Source organism: Hylobates moloch, unplaced genomic scaffold (genome assembly GCF_009828535.3).
Source record: "Hylobates moloch isolate HMO894 unplaced genomic scaffold, HMol_V3 SCAFFOLD_19, whole genome shotgun sequence".
Classification (NCBI taxonomy): domain Eukaryota; kingdom Metazoa; phylum Chordata; class Mammalia; order Primates; family Hylobatidae; genus Hylobates; species Hylobates moloch.
Genome location: NW_026652294.1, coordinates 73,491,154 through 73,518,062, shown reverse-complemented (window position 1 = coordinate 73,518,062; position 26,909 = coordinate 73,491,154). Strand labels below are relative to the sequence as shown.

General features: G+C 40.6%; 1 protein-coding gene across 1 annotated transcript; it reads right to left on the bottom strand.

Annotated features, from left to right (window-relative positions):
• Positions 1-217: 217 nt before the first annotated feature.
• Positions 218-26,333, bottom strand: INSL6 (insulin like 6). Its single transcript, XM_032138080.2, has 2 exons — positions 25,856-26,333; positions 218-621 (listed from the first exon to the last, which is right to left on the bottom strand). The coding sequence occupies exons 1-2, from the start codon at positions 26,142-26,144 to the stop codon at positions 269-271; spliced, it is 642 nt and encodes a 213-aa protein (XP_031993971.1). The 5' UTR covers positions 26,145-26,333; the 3' UTR covers positions 218-268.
• Positions 26,334-26,909: the final 576 nt, after the last annotated feature.

The following is a 26,909-nucleotide window of genomic DNA, read 5'->3' as shown; positions in this document are numbered from 1 at the left end:
AGTGAAGAGGTAACTCTTAGATGTCTGCATGCATCAAACCATCTCCAGAAACATCTTCAAAAAGCATATGAAAACTAAGGAAAACAACAGAGTCACCAAAGAAAATACTAAGATACCTATTACCACTATAAGGTATGGTCAAGTGCTTGCAAGTACATTCAGACATTTTTCACAGCATATCACTTACACGCACAATTATAAAAAAATAAAAATAGAGTAAAACAAATGTATTAAGCTTTTATTAGGTTAGAAAAAAATTCTATGATGGTTAGTATATCTTAGTTACAAGTGATGATCTTTTTTCCTTTAACCTTTTAAAATGAATATATGGAAGACATGCAATGCTAAGTTCTTCTTTTGTACATCCTTTAAGACAACACTTTTCCGAATATCCTCTGCGTTTTCTTTGGGGATGATTCCCCCAAAACAAATTGCCTAAGGTTTTAATTTTGTTTCTACTTTTCTTCTGAAATTTTGCATTCTCATGAATATATAGATTGATATTATGTGATGAAGAAAATTCTCTTGTCTTACCAAGGGGTGAATATCCCTTTTTATCCTGATACTCAGGTAGTGACTGCATTTCCCAACTGTTTACTGCTTCTTCCCAAGAAGTAGACACTGTTGAGAGAGAAGAAAAGAAATGCTCCTTATTAAAATCTTCCTTTAGATGAAAATTTAATATTGGAACAGTAAAATCAGCTAATTATTAAAAAACAAGTAATCACATCTTAAAGAATGGAAAGTATGGTTAGTCAAAAGCAATATTTATTTTTAACTAAAGTAGGTGTAGTGTTTTCCTATTAAAAGGCTGTACGCCTTTGTACATTTTTGTATTAACAATTTAAATTGAGATATCATTCACATGCCATAAAATTAGTCATTTTAAAGAATACAATTCAGTGGGTCTTAGTATATTCACAGGGTTGTAAAACTATAACTCTAATTCCAGAACATCTGTATCCAAAAAGAAATCTATGCCCATTAGCAGTCATTTCCATTTCCCTCTCCCACTATCCCCTGGCAATCACCAACCTACTTTCTGTTTCTATGGATTTGCCTATTCCATTTATTTCATATAAATGAAAGCATACAATACATGACCTTTTGTGTCTGGTTTCTTTCACTTAGCATAATGTTTTCAAGGTTCACCTACATTGTAGCCTGTATCTTTTTATGGCTGAATAGTTTTCCAATGTGTGGATATTCCACATTTTGTTTATCCATTTATCAATTGATGGAAATTTGAGTGGTTTCCACTTTTTGGTCATTATGAATAGTGCTGATGGCCCAGCGTGGTGGCTCATGCCTGCAATCCCAGCACTCTGGGAGGCCGAGGTGGATGGATCACTTGAGGTCAGGAGTTCAATACCAGCTTCACCAACATGGCGAAACCCTGTCTCTACTAAAAACACACAAAAAATTAGCCAAGCGTGGTGATGCACGCCTGTAATCCCAGCTACTTGGGATGCTGAGGCATGAGAATCACTTGAACACGGGAGGAAGAAGTTGCAGTGAGCCGAGATAGTGCCACTGCACTCCAGTCTAGGTGACAGAGCAAGACTCCATCTCAAAAAAGAAAAAAAAAAAATAGTGCTGCTATGAGCATTCACGCACAAGTTTTTGTGTGAACATATGTTTTGAATTCTTTAGGGTATAACCTAGAGATGGAACACTGCATGATATAAATTTGTTTAATGTTTTGAGGAACTGCCAAACTTTTCCACAGTGGCTGCACAATTTTTCAATCCCAGCATCGGTACAGTAGAGTTCCAGTTTTTCCACATCCCCATCAAAACTTGACATTTTCCATTTTTTGATTATAATTATCCCCACGTATGCACAGTGGTAGCTCACTGTAGTTTTGATTCGTATTTACCTCATGGGTAATGATTTTAAGCATCTTTTCATATGCTTATTATATATCCTCTTTGAAGAAATGTCTATTCAAATCCTTTCCCTATTTTCAAATTTGATAATTTGTCTTCTTATGCACATCTTATAACTGAGCAGTAGAAAGCATTTTGTTCTTTATTAAAATATAAAGAAATAGACAAGTGGTAATATGCTCTAGGTACAACGAACTGATTGTCACTGTTACACTGCTCTTAACTCACTTAGCAATACTGGATACTGGAAACCAAAATAACTCCAGAAGGTAATTATTTGAGGATGTACTGTACTTCCATTATGGCCCTTGCTCATCTACAGTACCTTCTAGGAGGATATATTTGCCAATAGTTTCTACTGTAGAGCCAGCTCTTAGGCAGCCATGTTCTGAACCATGTGACTCCACCCTCTAGCCACTGTTGAACAAACTGGAAGTTGGCACCTGACCCAAAAGAAACCAATCTGTCACAATGGCTAGCAATCCAGGTCATGTGAAAAACATGAATCGACCCAATCAGATTTCCTCAGTTTGAAACTAGAACTAAGAAGTAATGAGAAAAAGATGAGTTAGTGAGAACCAAAGCTAAAAGGATTCTATGAGGTTTGTCATGACAAGCTAAAGTCATAAAGGAACATAAATACAGGGAAAAGATTCACAGAGAGGAAGGCAGAAGATTTTTGTTTGTTTGTTTGTTTTTTTTTAGAGCTAATATGATTTCTTAGGCTTTACAAAGTCTTTCTAGGTCCACTTCTACAGTTTGTTTTTATAATAACTACTATCCCCTTTTATCTTGAGGTTATTTAGGTGAATCTATGTCCTTTGCAGTTAGAGGCCTATTAGAGCACTCTTTAATAACTTCTTATTTAATTAAAAAGTTGCTTGTTTAAAAGAATAAGATAGAACTCTATCCAGACTAATCAGGAACAAAAAAGATGGAAATGAACAAAATACAGCAGAAAAAAAGAAATAAGTAAATACAGCCAAGTTTTAAAATAAATATTATGAATGCTTATACATTTAAAAATAAAGATTAAGTGGATGAATTCCTAGAAAAATACAAGATGCCTTAACTGGTACACAATGACACAGAAAACCTAAGTGTACCAACAATATTCAAAGAAATGAAAAGGGTAGTCAGAGTTACCACCTTCAAAAAAACACAGATATGAGTGGTTCCACTTATTTTTTTAAAAAAACAGTAAATTCTAATAATATACAAGTTGTTCCAGAAAACGAGCAAAAGCTGCCCAGCTCATTTTATGAAGCTGGCATAATCTTTATTCCAAAACTAGATAAGAACAATATGAGATTTTAAAATATTTAAAAACTCATTTCACTTTCAAATGTTGATTTCAAACTCCTAAATATTAGTTAACTGAATCCATAAAAATGTTTTACAAATATATTAAGAAACGGTTCGGGGGAGCAGCCAAGATGGCTGAATAGAAACACCTTTGCTCTGCCACTCCCACCGAAAAGGATGAAAATGGCAAGTAGATTCTGCATCTTCAATTGAGTTACCAATGTTCTCTCATTGAGACTGACTAGGAGGTTGGCGTGACTCAGAGAGAGCGAGGAAAAGCAGAGTGGAGCTAGGGCCCACCTGGGAGCCACACGGGGCAAAGGGAGCTCCCTTCCCCAGCCAAGGGAGGCAGTGAGGGATTGTGCTACCCCTCCCTGAAAACCATGCTTTTACCACGAATCCTTGCTACCTGGGGATCAGGAGGTCCCCTCATGAGCCCATGCCACCAGGGCCTTGGGTTCCAAGCATTAAGCTGTGCAGACTGATGGTGGCTGCTCAGGTGGGTGGCACTCGAGCAGGCACTGAGACCACGAGTTCCTGGGGGGAAGAGGCAGCTACCATTACCGCGTCTTCAGCAGTCCACCGTTTTCCCCATGATGCCAGTGCAGTTTGGATGGGGAGCAATTCCCCCACAGCACAGCACAGCGGCTGGGACAGTTTGTGGCCAGACTGCTTCTTTAGGTGGGACTCCAATCCATTCCCCCTCACGGAGCAGGGCCTCCCTGTGGGAATTTTGGCATCCCCAGTGGAGGGTTTATGGATAGAACTCTGATATCCCTGAGAAGAGGCTCTACGAGGAGGGTTGGCTGCGCTATCGTGGATCAGCCATCTTAGTCTTTCCTGCCTACTGGCTCTAGAGAGGGAGATTTCTCCCAGCACAGCACACCCACTCCACCAAGGGGCAGCCAGATTGCTTATTTAAGTGGGTCCCTGATCCTATTCCTCCAAATTGAGTGAGACCTCCCAACAGGAGTGTTCCACTGGCATCAGGTCAGCGCCCCTCTGGGACAAAGTTCTCAGAGGAAGGAGCAGCCTGCCATCTTTGCTGGTCTGCAGCCTCCACTGGTGATACCTCCAGGGGTGGAAGAAACCAAGGTGAATAAAGTGTGGAATGGACTCCCAGCAAACTGCAGCAACCCTATGGAAGAGTGGCCCTACTGCTAAAATAAAAAACAAAGAGGGAGCAACAACAACATAAACAAGAAAGACCTCACAAAAACCCCATCCAAAGGTCATTGGCCTCAAAGAGCAAAGGTAGATAAACCCATGAAGATGAGAAATAACCAAAGCAAAAATGTTGGAAACTCAAAAAGCAAGAGTGCCTCTTCTCCTCCAAATGATCGTAACATGACTCCAGAAAGGGCACAGAACTGGGCTGAGTCAGGGAAGATAAATTGACAGAAGTAGGCTTCAAAAGATGGATAATAACAAACATCCCTGAGCTAAAAGAGTATGTTCTAACTTATTGCAAAGAAGCTAAGAACCATGATAAAACATTAAAGGATCTGTTAACAAGAATAACCAGTTTAGAGAGGAAGACAAGTAACCTGAACTTCACGATGCAAACACAGGTTTGAAGTTTGTAGCTGAATAGACCAAGTAGAAGAAAAAATATCAGAGCTTGAAGACTATCTTGCTGAAATAAGGCAGGCAGACAAGATTAGAGAAAAAAGAATGAAAAGGAATGAATAAAACCTCCGAGAACTATGGGATTATCTTAAAAGACTGAACCTACAACTAATAGGGGCACCTGAACAAGATGGGGAGAACCGAAACAAGTTGGAAAACACACTAAAGATATGATCCAGGAGAATTTCCCCAAACTAGCAAGACAGGCCAAAATTCAAATTCAGGAAATCCAGAGAACCCCATTAAGATACTTCACGAGAAGATCAGCCCAATGACATATAATCATCGGCTCTCCAAGGTTGAAATGAAGGAAAAAATGTTAAGCGCGGCCAAAGAGAAAGGTCGAGTCACCTATAGAGGGAAGCCCATCACACTAACAGCAGGCCTCTCAGTGGAAACCCTATAAGCCAGAAGAGACGGGGGGCCAATATTTATTTGATATTCTTTTTTTTTTTTTTTTTTTTTTTGAGATGGAGTTTCACTGTTGTCACCCAGGCTGGAGTACAATGGCATCATCTCAGCTCACTGCAACCTCAGCCTCCAGGGTTCAAGCGGTTCTCCTGCCTCACCCTCGCAAGTCCCTGAGATTACTGGCATGCACCACCATGCCCAGCTAATTTTGTATTTTTAGTAAAGACAGGGTTTCACCATGTTGGCCAGGCTGATCTCAAACTCCTGACCTCAGGTGATCCACCTGCCTTGGCCTCCCAAAGTGCTGGGATTACAGGCATGAGCCACTGCACCCAGCAGATATTCTTAAATAATTTCTAACCTAGAATACTGTATCTGGCCAAACTAAGCTTCATAAGCAAAGAAGAAATAAAATATTTTCCAGACAAGCAAATTCTGAGGGAATTCATCACCACCAGACCTGCCTTGCAAGAGCTCCTGAAGGAAGCAGTAAATATGGAAAGGAAAAACCATTATCAGCCATTACAAAAACACACCGAAGTACACAGACCAGTGACACTATGAAGCAACTATATAAACAAGTCTGAAAAATAACCAGCCAGCATCATGATGACAGGATCAAATTCACACATAACAATATTAACCTTAAATGTAAATGGGCTAACTTCCCCAATTAAAAGACAGAGAGGGCAAGCTGGATAAACAGTCATGATCCATTGGTGTGCTGAATTCAAGAGACTCATCTCACATGCAAAGACACACATAGACTCAAAATAAAGTATGGAGGAAAACTTACCAAGCAAATGGAAAACAGAAAACAGCAAGGGTTGCAATCCTAGTTTCTGACAAAACAGACTTTAAACCAACGAAGATAAAAAAGACAAAGAAGAGCTTTACACAGTGGTAAACAGGTCAATTCAATAAGAAGAGCTAACTATCCTAAATATATATGCACCCAATACAGGAGCACCCAGATTGATAAAACAAGTTCTCAGAGACCTACGAAGAGACTTAGACTCCCACACAATAATAGTGGGAGACTTTAACACTCCACTGTCAACGTAAGACTGATCGTTGAGACAGAAAATTAACCAAGATATTTAGGACTTGAATTCAACTCTGGATCAAACGGACTTGATAGATATCTACAGAACTCTCCAACCCCAAACAACAGAATATAGATTCTTCTTGGTGCCACATGGCAAATCACATAATTGGAAGTAAAACACTCCTCAGCAAATGCAAAAGAACTGAAATCATAACAAACAGTCTCTAAGACCACAGCACAATCAAATTAGAATTCAAGATTAAGAAATTCACTCAAAAAAGAAACTCACTCAAAACCACACAAGTACCTGGAAATTCAACAACCTATTCCTGAGTGACTCCTGGGTAAATGATAAAATTAAGGCAGAAATCAAGAAGTTCTTTGAAATCAATGAGAACAAAGAGACACGTATCAGAATCTCTGGGACATAGGTAAAGCAGTCTTAACAGGAATCCTTATAGCGCTAAATGCCCACATCAAAAAGGTAGATCTCAAATCAACACCCTAACGTCACAACTAAAAGAACTAGAGAACCAAGAGCAAACAAACCCCAAAACTAGAGAAGAAATAACCAAGCTTAGAGCAGAACTGAAGGAGACAGAGACACGAAAAACCCTTCAAACAATCAATGATTCCAGGAGCTTTTTTTTTATTTTGGAAAAATTAATAAAATAGACTGCTGGATAGGCTAATAAAGAAAGAAGAATCAAATAGACACAATAAAAATGATAAAGGGGATATCACCACTGACCCTACAGAAATACAAACAACCATCAGATAATACTATAAACACCTCTATACCAATAAACCGGAAAATCTAGAAGAAATGGATAAACTCCCGAACACATACACCCCCGCAAGACTAAACCAGGAAGAAGTTGAATCCCTAAACAGACTAATAACAAGTTCTGAAATTGAGACAGTAATAAATAGTCTACCAACAACAAAAAAAAACCCAGGACCAGATGGATTCACAGCTGAATTCTACCAAAAGTACAAAGAGGAGCTGTTATTATTTCTTCTGAAACTATTCCAAACAATCAGAAAGAAGGAACTCCTCCCTAACTCATTCTATGAGGACAGCATCATCCTGATACTAAAACCTGACAGAGATAACAACAACAAAAAAACTTCAGGCCAATATTCCTGAAGTACACCAATGTAAAAATCCTCAATAAAATACTGGCAAACCAAATACAGCGGCACATCAAATAGCTTATCTGCCACGATCAAGTTGGCTTCATCTCCAGGGTGCAAGGGTGGTTCAAAATACACAAAATCAATAAATGTAATCTATCACATAAACATATCTAAAGACAAAAACCACAAGATTATTTCAAAAGATGCAGAAAAGATCTTTCATAAAATTCAACATCCCTTCATGTTAAAAATTCTCAATAAATCAGGTGTTGATGGAGCATACCTCAAAATAATAGCCATTTATGACAAACCCACAGCCAAATATCATACTGAATGGGTAAAGCTGGATGCATTCCCTTGAAAACTGGCACAAGTTAAGGATGCCCTCTCTCATCACTCCTATTCAACATAGTATCTGAAGTCCTGGCCAAGGCAATCAGGCAAGAGAAAGAAATAAAGGGTATTCAAATAGGAAGAGAGGAAGCCAAATTGTCTTTGTTTGCAGATGACATGCAAACACAGACACCCCATCTAGAACACACCATCGTCTCGGCTCAAAAGTTTCTTAAGCTGATAAGCAAATTCAGCAAAGTCTCAAGATACAAAATCGATGTGCAAAGGTCACAAGCATTCCTGTATACCAAGAACAAGGAAGCAGAGAGCTGAATTATGAATGAACTCCTATTCACAATTGCTACAAACAGAATATACCTATGAATACAGTTAGCAAGGAACATGAAGGACCTCTTCAAGGAGAATTACAAACCACTGCTCAAGGAAATGAGAGAGGATACAAACAAAAAAAATTCCATGTTCACGGATAGGAAGAATCAATATCGTGAAAATGGCCATCTTTTTTTTTTAATTTTTTTTTGCACACAAAACAATAAACATCTTCTAAAAGTACATACAAACAAAAAGATGCATATCAAACATATTAGGAAGGTTGCACATGGGAAGACTGGGAATAGAAATGGGGGGTGGGAATTAAAGAAAATAAATGAGAGAGGGACTTTGTACGGATCAATGATAATAACTCAATCCTCTATTTGACAAAGAAGGAGAAGAAGGAAGAGGAAGAAAAAGAAAGTGGGATAAAGGATCAGAAAGGGAGGAAAATAGAAAAAATTAGAGTATGACTCCAGGGTAGACCTGTTTTGTTGTCGCTGGGTTGGTTGGTTGGTATCAGTTGTATTTTTCATATGTTTCGCCATGTTGGCCAGGCTGGTCTCAAACTCCTAGCCCCAAGTGATCAACCCGCCTCGGCCTCCCAGAGTACTGGGACTACAGGCGTGAGCCACCACGTCCAGCCCCCACATTGCTTCTGGCCTCTCGGTAGACCTCCCAGACCGGGCGGCCGGGCAGAGGCGCTCCCCACATTCCAGTCCTCATTCCAGACAGGGGGCGGAGATCCTCTCTCGAAGGCGCGGTCCTCATTTTCCAGTGGGTTCCCAGACGGGGTGGCGGCCGGGCAGAGTCGCTCCTCACATCCCAGACAATGGGCAGCCGGGCAGAGGCGCTCCTCACATCCCAGACCATGGGCGGCCAGGCACAGATGTTCCTCGCTTCCTAGATGGGGTGGCGGCTGGGCAGAGGCGCTCCTCACCTCCCAGACAGGGCGGCTGGGCAGAGGAGCTCCTCATAACCCAGACGATGGGCGGCCAGGCAGAGACGCTCCCCACCTCCCAGACGGGGCGGCGACCGGGCAGAGGCTGCAATCCCAGCACCCTGGGAGGCCAAGGCAGGCAGCTGGGAGGCGGAGGCTGCAGCGAGCCAAGACCACGCCACCACACTCCAGCCCAGGCAATACCAAGCACCGAGTGAGTGAGCCTCCGTCTGCAGTCCCAGCACCTCGGGAGGCCGAGGCGGGCAGACCACTTGAGGTCAGGAGCTGGAGAGCAGCCTGGCCGAAATGGCGAAACCACGCCTCCAGCCAAAGGAGAAAAACCAGGGAGGGCTGGTGGCGCGTGCCGGCAATCCCAGGCAGCCCGCAGGGCAGGGCAGGAGAATCACGAGAGCCAGATGCAGGGAGTCTGCAGCGAGCCGAGTGTACTCCAGCCTGGCCCACAGGGGAGAGGAGAGGAGAGGAGAGAGGAGAGGAGAGAGGAGAGGAAAAAGGAGACGAAAAAGGAAAGGAAAAAGGAAAGGAAAGGAAAGGAAAAGAAGGAAGGAAGGAAGCGAAAATGGCCATCTCGCCCAAAGTAATTTATAGATTCAATGCTATTGCCATCAAACTACCATTGACATTCTTCACAGAATTAGAAGAAACTATTTAAAAACTCGTATGGAACCAAAAGAGCTCGAATAGCCAAGACAATCCTAAGCAAAAAGAACAAAGCTGAAGGGAGGCATCACGTTACTGGACTTCAAACTATACTACAAGGGTATAGTAACCAAAACAGCACGGTACTGTTACAAAAACAGACACATAAATCAATAGAATTTCTGTTCCAGCACTCAGAAATAAGGCCGCACATCCATGACCATCTGATCTTGGACAAACCTGACAAAAAGTAGCAATGGGCAAAGGATCCCCTATTTAATAAATGGTGCTAGGAGAACTGGACCACTTCCCTACAACTTACAGAAAAATTAACTCAAGCTGAATTAAAGACTTAAATGTAAAACCAAAACATAAAAATCCTAGAAGAAAATCTAGGCAATGCCATTCACAACATAGGTATGGGCAAAGATTTCATGACAAAATCATCAAAAGCAATTGCAACAAAAACCCAAAATGACAAATGAGATCTAATTAAACTAAAGAACTTCTGCACAGCAAAAGAAACTATCATGAGAGTGAACAACCTACAGAGTGGGAGAAAATTTTTGCAATCTATCCATTTAACAAAGGTCTAATATCCAGAATCTACAAGGAACTTAAACAAATTTACCAGAAAAAACAAACAACCTGCTTAAAGAGTGGGCAGGCCAGGTGCAGTGGCTCATGCCTGTAATCCCAGCACTTTGGGAGGCCGAGGTGGGCAGATACCTGAGGTCAGGAGTTCAAGACCAGTCTGGCCAATGTAGTGAAACCCCATCTCTTCTAAAAGTACAAAAATTAGCTGGGCGTGGCGGCACGTGCGTGTAGTCCGAGCTACTCGAGAGACTGAGGAAGGAGAATTGCTTGAACCCAGGACGCAGAGGTTGCAGTGAGCCGAGATCATGCCGTTGCACTCTAGCCTGGGTGACAAAGCAAGACTCCACCTCAAAAGAAAAAAAAAAGAGTGGGCAAAGGACATGAAAAGACATTTCTTAAAAGAAGGCATTCATGCAGCCAACAGACATTTGAAAAAAAAGCTCAACATCACTGATCATTACAGAAATGCAAATCAAAATTACAATGAGATACTATCTCACAACAGTCAGAATAGCAATTATTACAAAGTCAAGAAACAACAGATGCTTTTGAGGTTGCAGAGAAATAGGAACTAATTCCCACTGTTGGTGGGAATGTAAATTAGTTCAACCATTGTGGAAGACAGTGTGGTGATTCCTCGAAGATCTAGAACCAGAAATACCATTTGACCCAGCAATACCATTATTGGGTATATACCCAAAGGAATATAAATCATTCTATTACAAAGATGCATATGTTCATTGCAGCACTATTCACAATACCAAAGACATGCATTCAATCCAAATACCCATCAATAATAGACTGGACATAGAAAATGTGGTACATATACACCATGGAATACTATGTAGCCATAAAGAGGAATGTGATCATGTACTTTGCAGGGAAATGGATAGAGCTGGAAGCCATTATCCTCAGCAAACTAAGGCAGGAAAAGAAAACCAAACACCACAAGTTCTCACTTATAAGTGGGAGCTGAACAATGAGATCACATGAACATGGGGAGGCAAATAACACACAATGGGGCCTGTCAGAGGGTGGGGTTGGGGGAGGGCTAGCATTGGGAAAAATAGCTAATGCATGCTAGGCTTAATGCCTAGGTGATGGGTTGATAGGCACAGCAAACCACCATGGCACACGTTTACCTATGTAATGAACCTGCACATCTCGCTCATGTACTGCTGAACTTAAAAGTAAAATTAAAAAAAAAAAAAAGAATGAAAGCGTTCATCCCATAAACACAAGGATGGGTCAAGATCACAAAACCTATCAACGTAGTTTACCATGTTAGTAGACGCCCATCCTCAATCACAGCTGGATTTGCTTTCTACTTCAGGAGAAAATTGAAGCAATCTGAAAAAGAACTTGCATCCACTCCCTTTGCCAAATTTTTAAATTCATCTCTTAACAGGTACATCCATATACTCTCCCTTTCTACCTATTTCTACAGATGAACTATACACTCTAAAGCCAATTTCTGTACTTACGTATTACATCTCATCTTCTCTTGCCTACCCTAGGACACTACTCCAGCAACCCTTCTCCGTATTCTTCATCAGTTTTTAACTTCTATTGAACCACTCTTATCAGAAAACTTACTTCTCCCACTTATAAAAACAAACACACACACAAACCCAAACACATTTCTTTTGGCCCCACTTACCCTGCCAGCTACCATTGTATTTATTTTCTCTTTTCTGTAACAAAACTCCTTCATAGAGTTTTCTATATTTACTAACTTGTTCCTCTTCTCTCACTGTCTTAAACCCACTCTAATCAGACTTGCGTTTCATCACTCTACTGAAACTTCTCTTATGAAGGTCACAAACGTATTGCTAAATTCAACAGCCATTCACATCTTAACTGATTTATCAAATACACCTCTTCCTGACATACTTTCATCATTTGGTTTCCACGATATCACACTCTTTTCTTCCAACCTAAGTAGTTGTCCCTTTTCAGTTTCCTTTACAAGTTCTCACTCCCCAACTTTTTATTGTTGGTGTTTCTGAGGACTCAGTTCTCAGTACTATTTTCTATATATACTTACTATTCTGGTGATCTTCTCTAGTCTTACAGCTCAAAAAATTATGTATCTAGCTATGACTCTTGAACTTCTATCTGCAAACAAGACTACTCTTTCAAACTCCAGATTTATATACCTTACTTCCTACTCAATATCTCCACATTAATATTTCAAACTCAACATTGTTTAAAACACCATGAAATTCAACATGTCCAAAACTGAACTACTGATACTGTCTTCCAAACCTGTTCCACTTTGAGGCCTTTCTTATCTCATTTATGACAATCCCATCCTTCCAGGTGGTCCACATACAAAACTTTAGAATCAACAACGTTTTGGAGTCATTCTTTTTTTTTTTTTTTTTTTTTTTGAGACAGAGTCTCGCTCTGTCACCCAGGCTGGAGTGCCGTGGCGTTATCTCGGCTCACTGCAAGCTCCACCTCCCAGGTTCACACCATTCTCCTGCCTCAGTCTCCCGAGTAGCTGGGACTACAGGCACCCACCACCATGCTCAGCTAATTTTTTGTATTTTTTAGTAGAGACAGGGTTTCACTGTGTTAGCCAGGATGGTCTCGATCTCCTGACTCATGATCCACCCACCTCGGCCTCCCAAAGTGCTGGGATTACAGGCGTGAGCTATCGTGTCTGGCCATGGAGACATTCTTGATTTCTCTTCCTCATATCTCACATCAAGTATGGCCCATGTATAACTAGAATTTAACAGTTTTCACTGTCTTCACTTCTATCATCCTCATCTAAGACCCTCCCTAACAGGCCTCTCTGTTTCTACTCTTACCCTTCTATAGTCTATTCTCAACACAGTAGCCAAAGTGATCCATTTAAAATGTCAATTATGTCACTTCTCTGCTCAAAAATCTTAATGACTCCTTGCATCACCCCAAAACAAAGTCTTCAAAATGATTTCAAACAGGGGGTCCCCAACCCCTGGGGACTTAACTGGTCTATGGCCTGTTAGGAACCAGGCCACATGGCAGGACGTGAGCAGTGGGCAGACAAGCGAGCAAAGTTTCATCTATATTTACAGCTGCTCCCCATTGCTCGCATTATCACCTGAGCTCCACCTCCTGTCAGATCAGGGACAGCATTAGATTCTTATAGGAGTGTGAACCCTATTGTGAACTGCGCATGCCAGGGATCTGGGTTGCATGCTCCTTATGAGAATCTAATGCCTGATGATCTACCACTGTCTCCCATCACCCCCAGATGGGACCATCTGGTTTCAGGAAAACAAGCTCAGGGCTCCCACTGATTCTACATTATGGTAAGTTGTATCATTATTTCATTATACATTACCATGTAATAGTAATAGAAATAAAGTTCACAATAAATGTAATGTGCTTGGATCATCTGAAAATCATTCCCCTCCGTGGTCCAAGGAAAAATTGTCTTCCATGAAACTGGTCCCTGGTACCAAAAAGGATGGAGATTACTGGTCTAAAATACCCTATTTTATCATGTCTGCCTATTACCTCTCCTACCTTATCTTCTACTACTTTCCTCATTTTCTCTGCTCCAATCACACTTGGCCTCTTTGCTATTCCCTGTATACATCACGCAGAAGGGCCTCTGCTCCACTATTTCCTCTGCATAAATGTTCTTTCTCCAGATATCCACTTGGACAATTCCCTTACCACTTCTTTTCAAATCTCACCTTTTCAATAATTGGTCTACCCTTATCACACTGTTTAATACTATACCCCAGCTTTCAACTCCTTGCTCTGTTTATCTCCCTTATCCTGTTTTATTTTTCATTTTTCTGTAGCTCTTACTTATAATATTTACTTATTACATTTATTACTTAACAAAGCTCCATAAAGCCTTTGATCTTTGTCTGTTTTGTCCACTGACATATTCCCAAGATTCTAAAATTGGGCCTGGATGCTTAGTAGGTACCCAATGAGTATTTGCTTAATAAAAGAAAAAATCATAAAACTAAGCAAAAGTATGCCAAAAGAAGACCTTAATAAAGTTCAGCCCTATTTACAATGAATAAAAAAAAATCTCTTAGCAAGCTTCCTTACCTCAGTGAAGATTATATAGCATAAACCTACAAACATCATACCTAATGGAGATACTTAAATGCATGCACCTCTATGCAAATAAACTAGAAAATCTAGAAGAAATGGATAAATTTCCTCGAGAACTACACCCTCCCAAGACTAAATCAGGAAGAAGTTGAATCTCTGAATAGGCCAATAACAGGCTCTGAAATTGTGGCAATAATCAATAGCTTACCAACCAAAAAGAGTCCAAGACCTGATGGATTCACAGCCAAATTCTACCAGAGGTACAAGGAGGAGCTGGTACCATTCCTTCTGAAACTATTCTAATCAATAGAAAAAGAGGGAATCCTCCCTAACACATTTTATGAGGCCAGCATCATCCTGATACCAAAGCCTGGCAGAGACACAAGCAAAAAAGGGAATTTCAGACCAATATCCTTGATGAACATTGATGCAAAAATCCTCAATAAAATACTGGCAAACCGAATCCAGCAGCACATCAAAAAGCTTATCCACCATGATCAAGTGGGCTTCATCCCTGGGATGCAAGGCTGGTTCAACATACGCAAATCAATAAATGTAATCCAGCATATAAACAGAACCAAACACAAAAGCCACATGATTATCTCAATAGATGCAGAAAAGGCCTTTGACAAAATTCAACAACCCTTCATGCTAAAAACTCTCAATAAATTAGGTATTGATGGGTCATATCTCAAAATAATAAGAGCTATGTATGACAACCCCACAGCCAATATCATACTGAATGGGCAAAAACTGGAAGCATTCCCTTTGAAAACTGGCACAAGACAGGGATGCCCTCTCTCACCACTCCTATTCAACATACTGTTGGAAGTTCTGGCCAGGGCAATCAGGCAGGAGAAGGAAATAAAGGGTATTCAATTAGGAAAAGAGGAAGTCAAACTGTCTCTGTTTGCAGATGACATGATTGTATATCTAGAAAACTCCACTGTCTCAGCCCAAAATCTCCTCAAGCTGATAAGCAACTTCAGCAAAGTCTCAGGATACAAAATCAATGTATAAAAATCACAAGCATTCTTGTACACCAATAACAGACAAACAGAGAGCCAAATCATGAGTGAACTCCCATTCACAACTGCTTCAAAGAGAATAAAACACCAAGGAATCCAACTTACAAGGGATGTGAAGGACCTCTTTAAGGAGAACTACAAACCACTGCTCAATGAAATAAAAGAGGATACAAACAAATGGAAGAACATTCCATGCTCATGTGTTGGAGGAATCAGTATCGTGTAAATGTCCATACTGCCCAAGGTCATTTATAGATTCAATGCCATCCCCATCAAGCTACCAATGACTTTCTTCACAGAATTGGAAAAAACTACTTTAAAGTTCATAAGGAACCAAAAAAGAGCCCGCATCGCCAAGTCAATCCTAAGCCAAAGAACAAAGCTGGAGGCATCATGCTACCTGACTTCAAACTATACTACAAGGCTACAGTAACCAAAACAGCATGGTACTGGTACCACAACAGAGACATAGATCAATGGAACAGAACAGAGCCCTCAGAAATAATGCCACGTATCTACAACTATCTGATCTTTGACAAATCTGACAAAAACAAGCAATGGGGAAAAGATTCCCTATTTAATAAATGGTGCTGGGAAAACTGGCTAGCCTTATGTAGAAAGCTGAAACTGGATCTCTTCCTTACACCTTGTACAAAAATTAATTCAAGATGGATTAAAGACTTACATGTTAGACCTAAAACCATTAAAACCCTACAAGAAAACTTAGGCAATACCATTCAGTACATAGGCATGGGCAAGGACTTCATGTCTAAAACACCAAAAGCAATGGCAACAAAAGCCAAAATTGACAAATGGGATCTAATTAAACTAAAGAGCTTCTGTACAGCAAAAGAAACTACCATCAGAGTGAACAGGCAACCTACAGAATGGGAGAAAATTTTCACAACCTATTCATCCGACAAAGGGCTAATATCCAGAATCTACAATGAACTCAAACAAATTTACAAGAAAAAAACAAAAGCCCATCAAAAAGTGGGAGAAGGACATGAACAGACACTTCTCAAAAGAAGACATTTATGCAGCCAAAAAACACATGAAAAAATGCTCATCATCACTGGCCATCAGAGAAATGCAAATCAAAACCACAATGAGATACCATCTCACACCAGTTAGAATGGCGATCATTAAAAAGTCAGGAAACAACAGGTGCTGGAGAGGATGTGGAGAAATAGGAACACTTTTACACTGTTGGTGGGACTGTAAACTAGTTCAACCATTGTGGAAGTCAGTGTGGCGATTCCTCAGGGATCTAGAACTAGAAATACCATTTGACCCAGCCATCCCATTACTGGGGATATACCCAAAGGACTCTAAATCATGCTGCTATAAAGACACATGCATGCATATGTTTATTGCGGCACTATTCACAACAGCAAAGACTTGGAACCAACCCAAATGTCCAACAACGATAGACTGGATTAAGAAAATGTGGCACATATACACCATGGAATACTATGCAGCCATAAAAAATGATGAGTTCATGTCCTTTGTAGGGACATGGATGAAGCTGGAAACCATCATTCTCAGCAAACTATCGCAAGGACAGAAAACCAAACACCGCATGTTCTCACTCATAGGTGGGAATTGAACAATGAGAACACATGGACACAGGAAGGGGAACATCACACACCGGAGACTGTTGTGGGGTGGGGGGAGGGGGGAGGGACAGCATTAGGAGGTATACCTAATGCTAAATGACGAGTTAATGGGTGCAGGAAATCAACATGGCACATGGATACATATGTAACAAACCTGCACATTGTGCACATGTACCCTAAAACTTAAAGCATAATAATAATAAATAATAATAATAATAATAATAATAATAATAATAATAATAAATGCATGCCCTTTAAGCTTGGGAACAAGAAATTAAAGCAAAAAGAAATGGTATAAGTTTAGAAAGAAAGTGATATAACCATCATTTTCAAATGATAAAAAACCTATAGAATCAACAAACTATTAGAACTATGAAGATAGTTCAGCCTGGTTGCTGGATAAAGATCAACCTATAAAAGTAAGTTGCATTTCTCTAGCCAAGTCACTAACTAGTAAATATAATTCACAGGTATTTAAAATAGCTAAAGAAAAAAAGTATTAAGCATGAACTTAACCAATGATACAGTAAAAGTTTCCATAAAGAAAACTTCAAAATCATAAGAATAGAATATAAGTAATTTCATGACTTTGATTAGGATGACTTTATGTAATAAAGAGGTCAATGGTGGGGGGGGGGGGGTTGGGTGCACAAGATGGCCAATTAGATGCAGCTGTGATCCGTGGCACTCAGGGAGAGGAATTAAAGAGTGAATTCAGCACCTTCAACTGAAATATCCAGGTTCTCACACTGGGACTGACTAGGCAAACGACTTGACCCAGAGAGAATGAAGAAATGCAGGGTGGAGCAATGAATGGCCCACCAAGGAACAGCAGGGAGCCAAAGGAATCTCACCCTCAGCCAAAGAAAGTGGTGAGTGATTGTGCCACCCCACCCGGGAAATCACATTTCCCCCAGAGATCTCTGAAACCCAGATCAGGAAATCCCATCTTTGATCCCGGATCTTTGCAGATCAGGAGATCCCATTGTGAGCCCATGCCACTAGGGCCTTGGGTTTGATACACAGAGCTGTATGGAGTCTCAGCGGAGCAGACGCTCAGGCACACAACGAGGCCCGGGAGTTTTACAGAGTCTGGCCCCGGGATCCTGGCAAGGTGGGATATATGACAGTGCTTATCCCAAGGAAGGGGGCTGAATCCAGGGAGCCAAGCAGTTGTTCTGCACGTCCCACTTCCACAGCACCTCACAAGACCTGATTTGGAATTCCAGCCAGCCAAGGCAAAAGCTGGAGTCCACCTGAAACGGGACGGAGTTCCTGAGAGGAGGGGCAGCCGCCATCTCTGGGAAAGGTCAACTCAGCCCTTCCAACCTCCCAGCTTTGGAGAATCCAAACAGTCCGGAGGAGGAAGGTACCCCACAACACAGCACAGCTGCTGTGCCAGACTGTGGCCAGACTGCTTCTTTTTTTTTTTCTTTTTTTTCTTTTTTGAGATGGAGCCTCGCTCTGTCACCCAGGCTGGAGTACAGTGGTGTGATCTTGGCTCACTGTAACCTCCACCTCCCAGGTTCAAGCGATTCTCCTGCCTCAGCCTCCTGAGTGGCTGGGATTACAGGCATGTGCCACCATGACTAGCTAATTTTTGTATTTTTAGTAGAGACAGGGTTTGCCATGTTGGCAAAGCTGGTCTCGAACTCCTGATGTCAAGTGATCCGCCCGCCTTGGCCTCCCAAAGTGCCAGGATTCCAGGCGTAAGCCACTACGCTCAGACTGCTGCTTTAAGTGGGACCCCAATCCATTCCTCCTCCCTGGGTGAGACCTCCTTGTAGGGGCTTCAGCCACTCCAGCCAGGGTTACAGGGACAGAGCAGTGATCTCTCCCTAGGACTAAGCTCCTGGGGAGGAGGGGCTGCCGCCATCTCTACGGTTCCCTTTACTCAGCTGTTGCAGCCTGCCGGTTGGCATGAGAAAGGGTTTCCCAGAAGGCAGTACAGCTGCTTTGGCAGATTGTGGCCAGACTGCTTCTTTAAGCAGGACACTGATCCATTACTCTTCACTGGGCAGGACCTCCATGTGGAGGCTTCAGCCACTCCAGCCAGGGTTACACAGACAGAGCTCTGATCTCACTCTGGGTCAAAACTCCTGTGGGGAAAGGCAGCCACCATCTCTGTGGTTTTCTGCATCACACTACCCAACTTCAAACTATGCTACAAGGCTACAGTAACCACAACAGCTTGGTACTGGTACAAGAAGAGATACATAGACCAATGGAACAGAATTGAGGACTCAAATAAAACCACACACCACACACCTACAACCATACGATCTTGGACAAACCTGACAAAAACAAGCAATGAGGGAAGAATTCTCTATTTATTAAAAGGTGCTGGAAGAATTGGCTAGCCATAGGCTCAAAATTGAAACCGGACCCCTTCCTTACACTCTACACAAAAATTAACTCAAGATGGATTAAAGACTTATGTAAAACCCAAAACCATAAAAACCTTAGAAGAAAATCTAGGCAACAGCATTCAAGACACAGGCACAGGCAAAGATTTCAAAACAAAAACACCAAAAGCAATTGCAACAAAATGAAAAATTGACAAATGGGATTTAATTAAACTAAAGGGCTTCTGCACAGCAAAAAAAAAAAAAAAATCATGAGAGTGAACAGACAACCTACAGAATGGGAGAAAATTTCTGCAATCTATCTGTCTACATCCAGCATCTATAAGTAACTTAAACAAATTTACAAGAAAAAAAAACCCCATTAAAAAGTGGGCAAAAGACATGAACAGAGAGTTCTCAAAAGAAGACATATATGTGGCCAACAAACATAAAAAATAGCTCATCACTGATCATTAGAGAAATGCAAATCAAGATTACAATGAGATACCATCTCATGCCAGTCAGAATGGCTATTATTAAAGTTAAAAAACAACAGATGCTGGCAAGGTTGTGGAGAAAAAGGAACACTTTTACACTGTTGGTGGGGTTCAACCATTGTGGAAGACAGTGTGGTGATTTCTCAAAGACCTAGAGGCAGAAATACCATTTCACCCAGGAATCCATTACTGGGTATGTAATGTAAAGGAATGTAAATCATTCTGTTATAAAGATACATGCAAGCAGATGTTCATTGCAGCACTATTCACAATAGCAAAGACATGGAATCAACCTAAATGCCCACCAATGATAAACTGGATATAGAAAACTTGGTGCATACACACCATGGAATACTATGCAGCTATAAATAAGAATGAGATCATGTCCTTTGCAGGGACATGGATGGAGTTGGAAACCATCATTCTCAGCAAACTAACACAGGAATGGAAACCAAACACCACATGTTCTCACTTGTAAGTGTGAACTGAATGATGAGAACACATGGACACATGTGGGGGAAAACACACACTGGGGCCTGCCAGACAGGGGCCCTGGGGGAAGGGACAGTATCAGGAGGAAAAGCTAATGGATGTTGGGCTTAATATCTAGGTGATAGGATGATCTGTGCAGCAAACCACCATGACACACATTTACCTATGTAACAAACCTACACATCTTGCACATGTACCCCTGAACTTAAAAGGTGAAGGAAAAAAAAGAAGTCAATCCTCTTCAAATTAGTGCATATATTCTGTTGTGGGAAGTCAAGGACCCCAAATGGAGGGACCGGCTGGAGCCATGGCAGAGGAACATAAATTGTGAAGATTTTATTATAATATGGACATTTATCAGTTCCCAAATAATACTTTTATAATTTCTTATGCCTGTCTTTAATCTCTTAATCCTGTTATCTTCGTAAGCTGAGGATGTATGTCACCTCAGGACCACTGTGATAATTGTGTTAACTGTACAAATTGAGTGTAAAACATGTGTGTTTGAACAATATGAAATCAGAGCACCTTGAAAAAGAACAGAATAACAGCAATTTTTAGGGAACAAGGGAAGACAACCATAAGGTCTGACTGTCTGCAGGGTTGGGCAAAAAGAGCCATATTTTTCTTCTTGCAGAGAGCCTATAAACGGATGTGCAAGTAGGGAAGAGATCACTAAATTCTTTTTCCTAGTAAGGAATATTAGTATTAATACCCTGGGAAAGGAATGCATTACTGGGGGGAGGTCTATAAACAGCCACTCTGGTAATGTCTGTTTTATGCGGTTGAGATAAGGACTGACATACGCCCTGGTCTCCTGCAGTACCCTCAGGCTTACTAGGGTGGGGAAAAACTCCACCCTGGTAAATTTGTGGTCAGACTGGTTCTCTGCTCTCGAACTCTGTTTTCTGTTATTTAAGATGTTTATCAAGCAATATGTGCACCACTGAACATAAACCTTTATCAGTAGTTCTGCTTTTGCCCTCTCCCTTGTGATCTTTATTGGACCCGTATCAGTAGTTCTGCTTTTGCCATTTGTCCTGTTCCCTCAGAAGCATGTCATCTTTGTTAGACCCTTATTAGTAGTTCTGCTCTTTGCACTTTGAGGCACATGATCTACTCTCTGTTCTTACACCCCCTCCTCCCCTTTTGAAACTCTTAAAAAAAACTTGCTGGTTTGAGGCTCAGGCGGGCATCAGAGTCCTACTGATATGTGATGTCACTCCCAGCAGCCCAGCTGTAAAATTGCTCTCTTTGTACTCCTTCTCTTTATTTCTCAGCCGGTGGACACTTATGGAAAATAAAACCTACATTGAAATATTGGGGGTGGGTTGCCCTGATAATATTCCACACATCACAAATAAAATTCCATGTGGATTTTTAAAAAAGAAATTCAATAAGCAAACTTTTAAATACATATGAAAGAATAAAGGTTGAAGATTTAGCTTAGTCAATCCTAAGGGAAAAAAATAAACATTGAAGACTTGTCCTGCCAGATAAATGACATCTTATAGAGTCACAGCATCAAAAATAATAATGACAAAAGGTCAAATAAATACCAATTAAATAAAATAGGAAGCTCAAACTTACCAGTAATGGTTATCCCACAAATTAGTGAGAAAAATAATTGATTAGTAGAAAGTGTTCAGAAAACTAGCTCCCTATGTAGAGAAAAAAAGACTTACTGAGAAACTGAGGTAATATTCCTAGCTGGACCAGAACTAAAAATTAGCCTAATAATTAAGCACTTAATGTGAAAAGTAAAACTGAAAAGTTAACAGAAGGACAGAAAAGGACCTCTAATACATAAGGCAAAACACTTACTGCCTAATTATATAAAAGTTAAGGCTTTCTGTCAAGCAACACCAATAGACAGATGTCAAAATGGGAGAACATATTTGTGACATCTAAAACCAACAACTAGTTATTATTGTATCTAGATTTGATTAACTCCTACAAATCAATTGGAAAATGATAACAATTCCAACAAGAATTGGGCAAAATATACAAACAGGAAATTTTAAGAGAAAATCCAAAAGGCTAACATGTATATGAAAAGATGTTCAGACCCAGAGCAAGTTAAAATAGAAATATAGTGTCATTTTACGTCTATTACACTGGTAAAAGTTAATAACTGTATAATGCTAATTGTTGACATAGATATGAGGACATAGGATTGGTGGTGCAACTCTACATTGGTGTAGTCATTCTGAAGAGCAATCTGACATTCCTCAGGCAAATTAAACATACACATACTTCATGACACAGCAATTCCACTCTAGATGTGTATCCCAGAAACACTTCTAGGTTCATAAGGGGACACATGCAATGATGTTCATGGCAGTGTTATTTATAGTGGTAGGGAGTTCAAGGCTATATAGGTTAGGTGTTCAAAACTGAATAAATCATTAAAATGTGAGGAATGCACATGAGTACTATGCAGTAGTTAGAAGCAATGCACTAAAAGTTCACATGGCAACAATGATATATATCTTAAATGCCTTTTAGATACATCTTAAAAACATATGCACAGGAAAGAATGCATAATTTGCAAAGACTTATAAAAACAAAAAATACATAATAAACACATTACAACAATTGCCAAGGAGAGGAGGAGAATGGGAGTGGAGAAACGGGCTAAGTGAGGATAATCATCTTCTGTAAATTATAATTTATGTATGTTAACTGTCTATCTTTACTACTCTGTAGGCTTCATGAGGGTAGGAGCCTTCACCGTTTACTCTAACATCCCAAGCACCAAGAAGAATGCCTAACACATGATAGGTACTCAAATTTTGTTGAACTAATATATAAAGAGAAGGGCCCTTTACAGACTAGTTGTGATGATATCTGAAACCTAAAGAAACAAAAAAAACAAGAATATGTGACATGAAGACAAAAGAATACGGGAATATGATTAAGCTAACTGGAATAGGGGTTACAGATTATGAAAAGCTGATTTTGAAACATTAATGATTTCACCTGGCACTAATATCTGGGAAGCACAATAGTCGTAATTTAGAAATATGATGACAACTTCATGGTGCCACATTATGGGGTAGGCCTTGGAGATACTGCCTCTACCTTCAGGTCCATTAACAAGAAGCACACAATTAGAGATTAAAGTTATGTATAAGTAGCTTTGAAAAAAAGCATTTTTAATAGCAGCATAGCAAATTATATTTTTCTGTGTCAGACTCAAATAGATCATCAGGATATTAAAATTTCAGACAACTGACTTGATCTAACACAACAACTTGTCCTGCTGGTAAAAGTGAAATAAAAAGTAATCAACTTTCCAGCCACATTCATATATAAAAATGATGGCATAATTATGTATTCTATATTAGAAACATATACATCCCTGCAACTTCTAAATTATTTCCTAGAAATTAACAGGACAGAATAAATGTCATCTTCCCTTATAGATTAATAATTTTTAAAATTATAATACAATTCATATTGAAAACCTAACCCATTTTTCCTTCCTCTACATATTTCAATACAACTGTGGTTTTACTGCTACATAGTATTTCCACTTCAGCAAACTGTCTTTTACATAGTTTCCATAGTAGCAGGTTTTGTGGGTATAACAATTTTCAAATATTGTCAGATACATTTTTATTTTCTACAAGTCTTGTTTCATTGCAGCTTCCTGCTCATTATTAAGGACATTTATTCTTCCAGGGGAGTGTGAATAATACTTAAAACAAAGGGATCATTAACAAGCTGAGTTTTAAGGTTGAACATTTTTATTAAGAAAATTGTCTTTAGAGCACTTTGTTGAGAAAAGGCATTCCAACCTCTCTTTAAATAACAGCCTCAAGCTTAGAGGTCTAAAAATAAAATTTTGACTATAGTATTATAGCACAGGTAGTGAGAGCACAGTATTTGATGTGAGCGAAATGCCTACCCAACATAAAGCAGAAAGGGAAGGCTCTCCTTGCACTCACGGGAGAAAAGAATAAGAAAGAGGAGTTTAAAAAAAAAAAAAAAAGAGAGACAGTAAACTGGACCTTGTTACTCAAAAGTGTGGGCCACCAACTAGCAGCACCTGGGAGCTAGTTAAAAACGAAAACTCTCAGGCCCCACCCCAGGCCTACTAACTCAGAGCCTGTAAATTAACAGGATTCCCAAATGATTCATATACACATTAAAGCGTGAGAGTCACTGAACTAAAGTAAAAGTAGAAGACTGGGGAGAGACACTTCCTCCATTATAACAGAAGGACAAGGTGAGGTTTGTATGTGGGTTAGTTTGATGGCCGCTTTGAAAATGAGCAAGAATCAGTCTCATGGTTTCTGTCTTTAAAAGTTTTTATTCTCTCAGCAACAGTGATTTTATAAAGTCTATTCATTCATTCCAAAAACGTTAATGAGTGCCTACAATGTGCACCGTTTGACTTTTTTCAGTCCTCTACATTAGGGTCTCTTTTTGGCATGATAGTTTACTCATTTCCTTAATTTCAGAAATCCTCACTTTTGCAAGATCTGTCCAAATCAAATCAACTTAATTACTGTAAAAGGCAGTAATCTTCTTCCTATGGATGCACTATAAACAAAGTGCAATTTCTTTTAAAATGACAAATCATACTGGGACTAAAATATGTTAGTCACAAAATGTAAAAACACAGTAAGATGATACCAGTGAATCTGAAACAAGAATATTCTTCCTGCAGACTGCTTGAAAGCATTAAGTATAAATTCAGCACATATTAAACACATGCTATGTGCTAGGCCATCTGCTAGGCATTTCAGACAAAAATATGCATGAAATAGTCCCTATAATATAGTATGGTATATAGGGCTGACTTCATGGGACTGAAACCTATGTAGTCACACAGACCTTGCATTTGGTTTAAATGTTCCGTTGTTGTTCTCAATAAATTTACCTTTAAAACTGTAAGTGAATGAAATACAAGTACGTAAACTTTTAAAAGAAGCCTGATAGGAGAATGGACCAGGCCTATCTCCTGGTACGTGACCAGGGGATACGGACAAGTAAGGAAAACAGTTTTATATTTTACTACCTTTATTTTCATGGCCCTTTCCTGCTTTTTTGAACAAGGTACTCTGCATTTTTATCTTCTACAAGGTTGGGCTGATTCTGTAGCCAGTGACGACAGTCAAATAGAACTACGTGCTAGATACTATGGCAGGAAGGACAATGGAGCTATTGGCTATGAAAAGGTCAATGATGACGTCACAGGGAAAGTGATACTTACGTTGGGCTTTCAAGGACAAAAAGGAGTTTGCCAGATGACGGGCACTCCAGAAAGGAACAACATTCTTACATAAATATGTAGACTTACAAGTGTACATTTATCTCCTCTAAGTTAAAAACAAAAAGCGCTTCATTGAAGTTTTGTATATTTTCAATACACTGTTTTTTACAATTTTTTAAAAAGCTGTGTACTAGGTACAAATTCCACTTCCTGGGGAAGTTCACCTTCTGGCAGAGCAAAGGCAGGAATAAGAAATATACAGAGGTGAACAAACATGCCTTCGGTTTCGATTTTTACCTGGGTTTGTGCCTCTTCCCCGGGCCGGGAAAGCGGTTTGCGGGCTTTCGAACTGGTAGGGGCTGAAGGCTTCGACCTTCTCTGAGGCCTGGGCAATCAACCGTGCGAAAGGGGTTTCCTCCTCGAAATGGAACTGGCTCCAGTTGGCATGGCCACAGAGTTTTTCTATTTCTTTCACCAAGTACCTGCCGCACAGCTTCCTGGCCCTGCTGATGTCGCTCAGTTCACTGGAAAACCGAACCAGCAGGAATCCAAGCCACGGCAGGCACCAGCGGAGGAGCCGCGGCATCCCTGTGACTCCAGGCTAGTCCTCCGTGTTGTGCAATGGCGGTCGACCGGACCCTGCTCCCTGTCTGCGCCTGCGCTAGGCCGAGCGGCGCTCACAAACCCTGTGGAATTCCGAGCGCGTGGGGGCGTCTCCAGAACGACAAGGGAAGGCGCGCGCCGGCTGCGTCAAGGCTTTCCCGCCCGCTGAGGGGTCTCAGGTGGTCGAAGGTAGCAGGCCCTGGCTCCTAAAATGAAAGCCAGAAATCCCCTCACTACCCCGCCACCCCCCATTTGATTCATTTTTCTTTCTTTCCTCAATGGGAGATTCCTCACCAAGCGTGAGAACATAGGACCCCTGTTACCTGATAACGTAGGTTAAAAGGTGTTGCTGCCTCCACCTGGAATGCGTTTCCCGTTCTTGCTTGCCAGGTTGTTAATGAAGCTTCGTCTACCTCACAGGAACCCCCTCTCATCTCTTTCACGGTGTTAATCGACCTGTTTCCATTTGTGGGCGTGTAACCTCTTTGCTGAGACCCCCACTTCATGAAGGCAAGGGCCTGCGTCTGTTCTTGCTTTCCATTGAACCCGGGGGTCTGGCATTTAGCTGGCAATCAAATACATGGTGAAACGTTTATGTGTTGCATATGGCCATGTGCGTTTAGTCAGGTTCAAAGCTTCTTCAGAAAAATCCTACTGCTTCACAGGGAGGCATGGGCCTTAGCCTCAATCTCCAGAAAAAAGAAGTAGGGATGCTGTCTTGAGGTACCTGGGGTGGAAATCTGGTTCT

Coding starts and splice junctions, on each gene's coding strand:
- INSL6 (XM_032138080.2), bottom strand. CDS start 26,144: ATGCCGCGGCTCCTCCGCTGGTGCCTGCCGTGGCTTGGATTCCTGCTG. Junction 622..25,855: donor GGGAAGAGGCACAAACCCAG/GTAAAAATCGAA, acceptor CTCTCTCAACAG/TGTCTACTTCTTGGGAAGAA.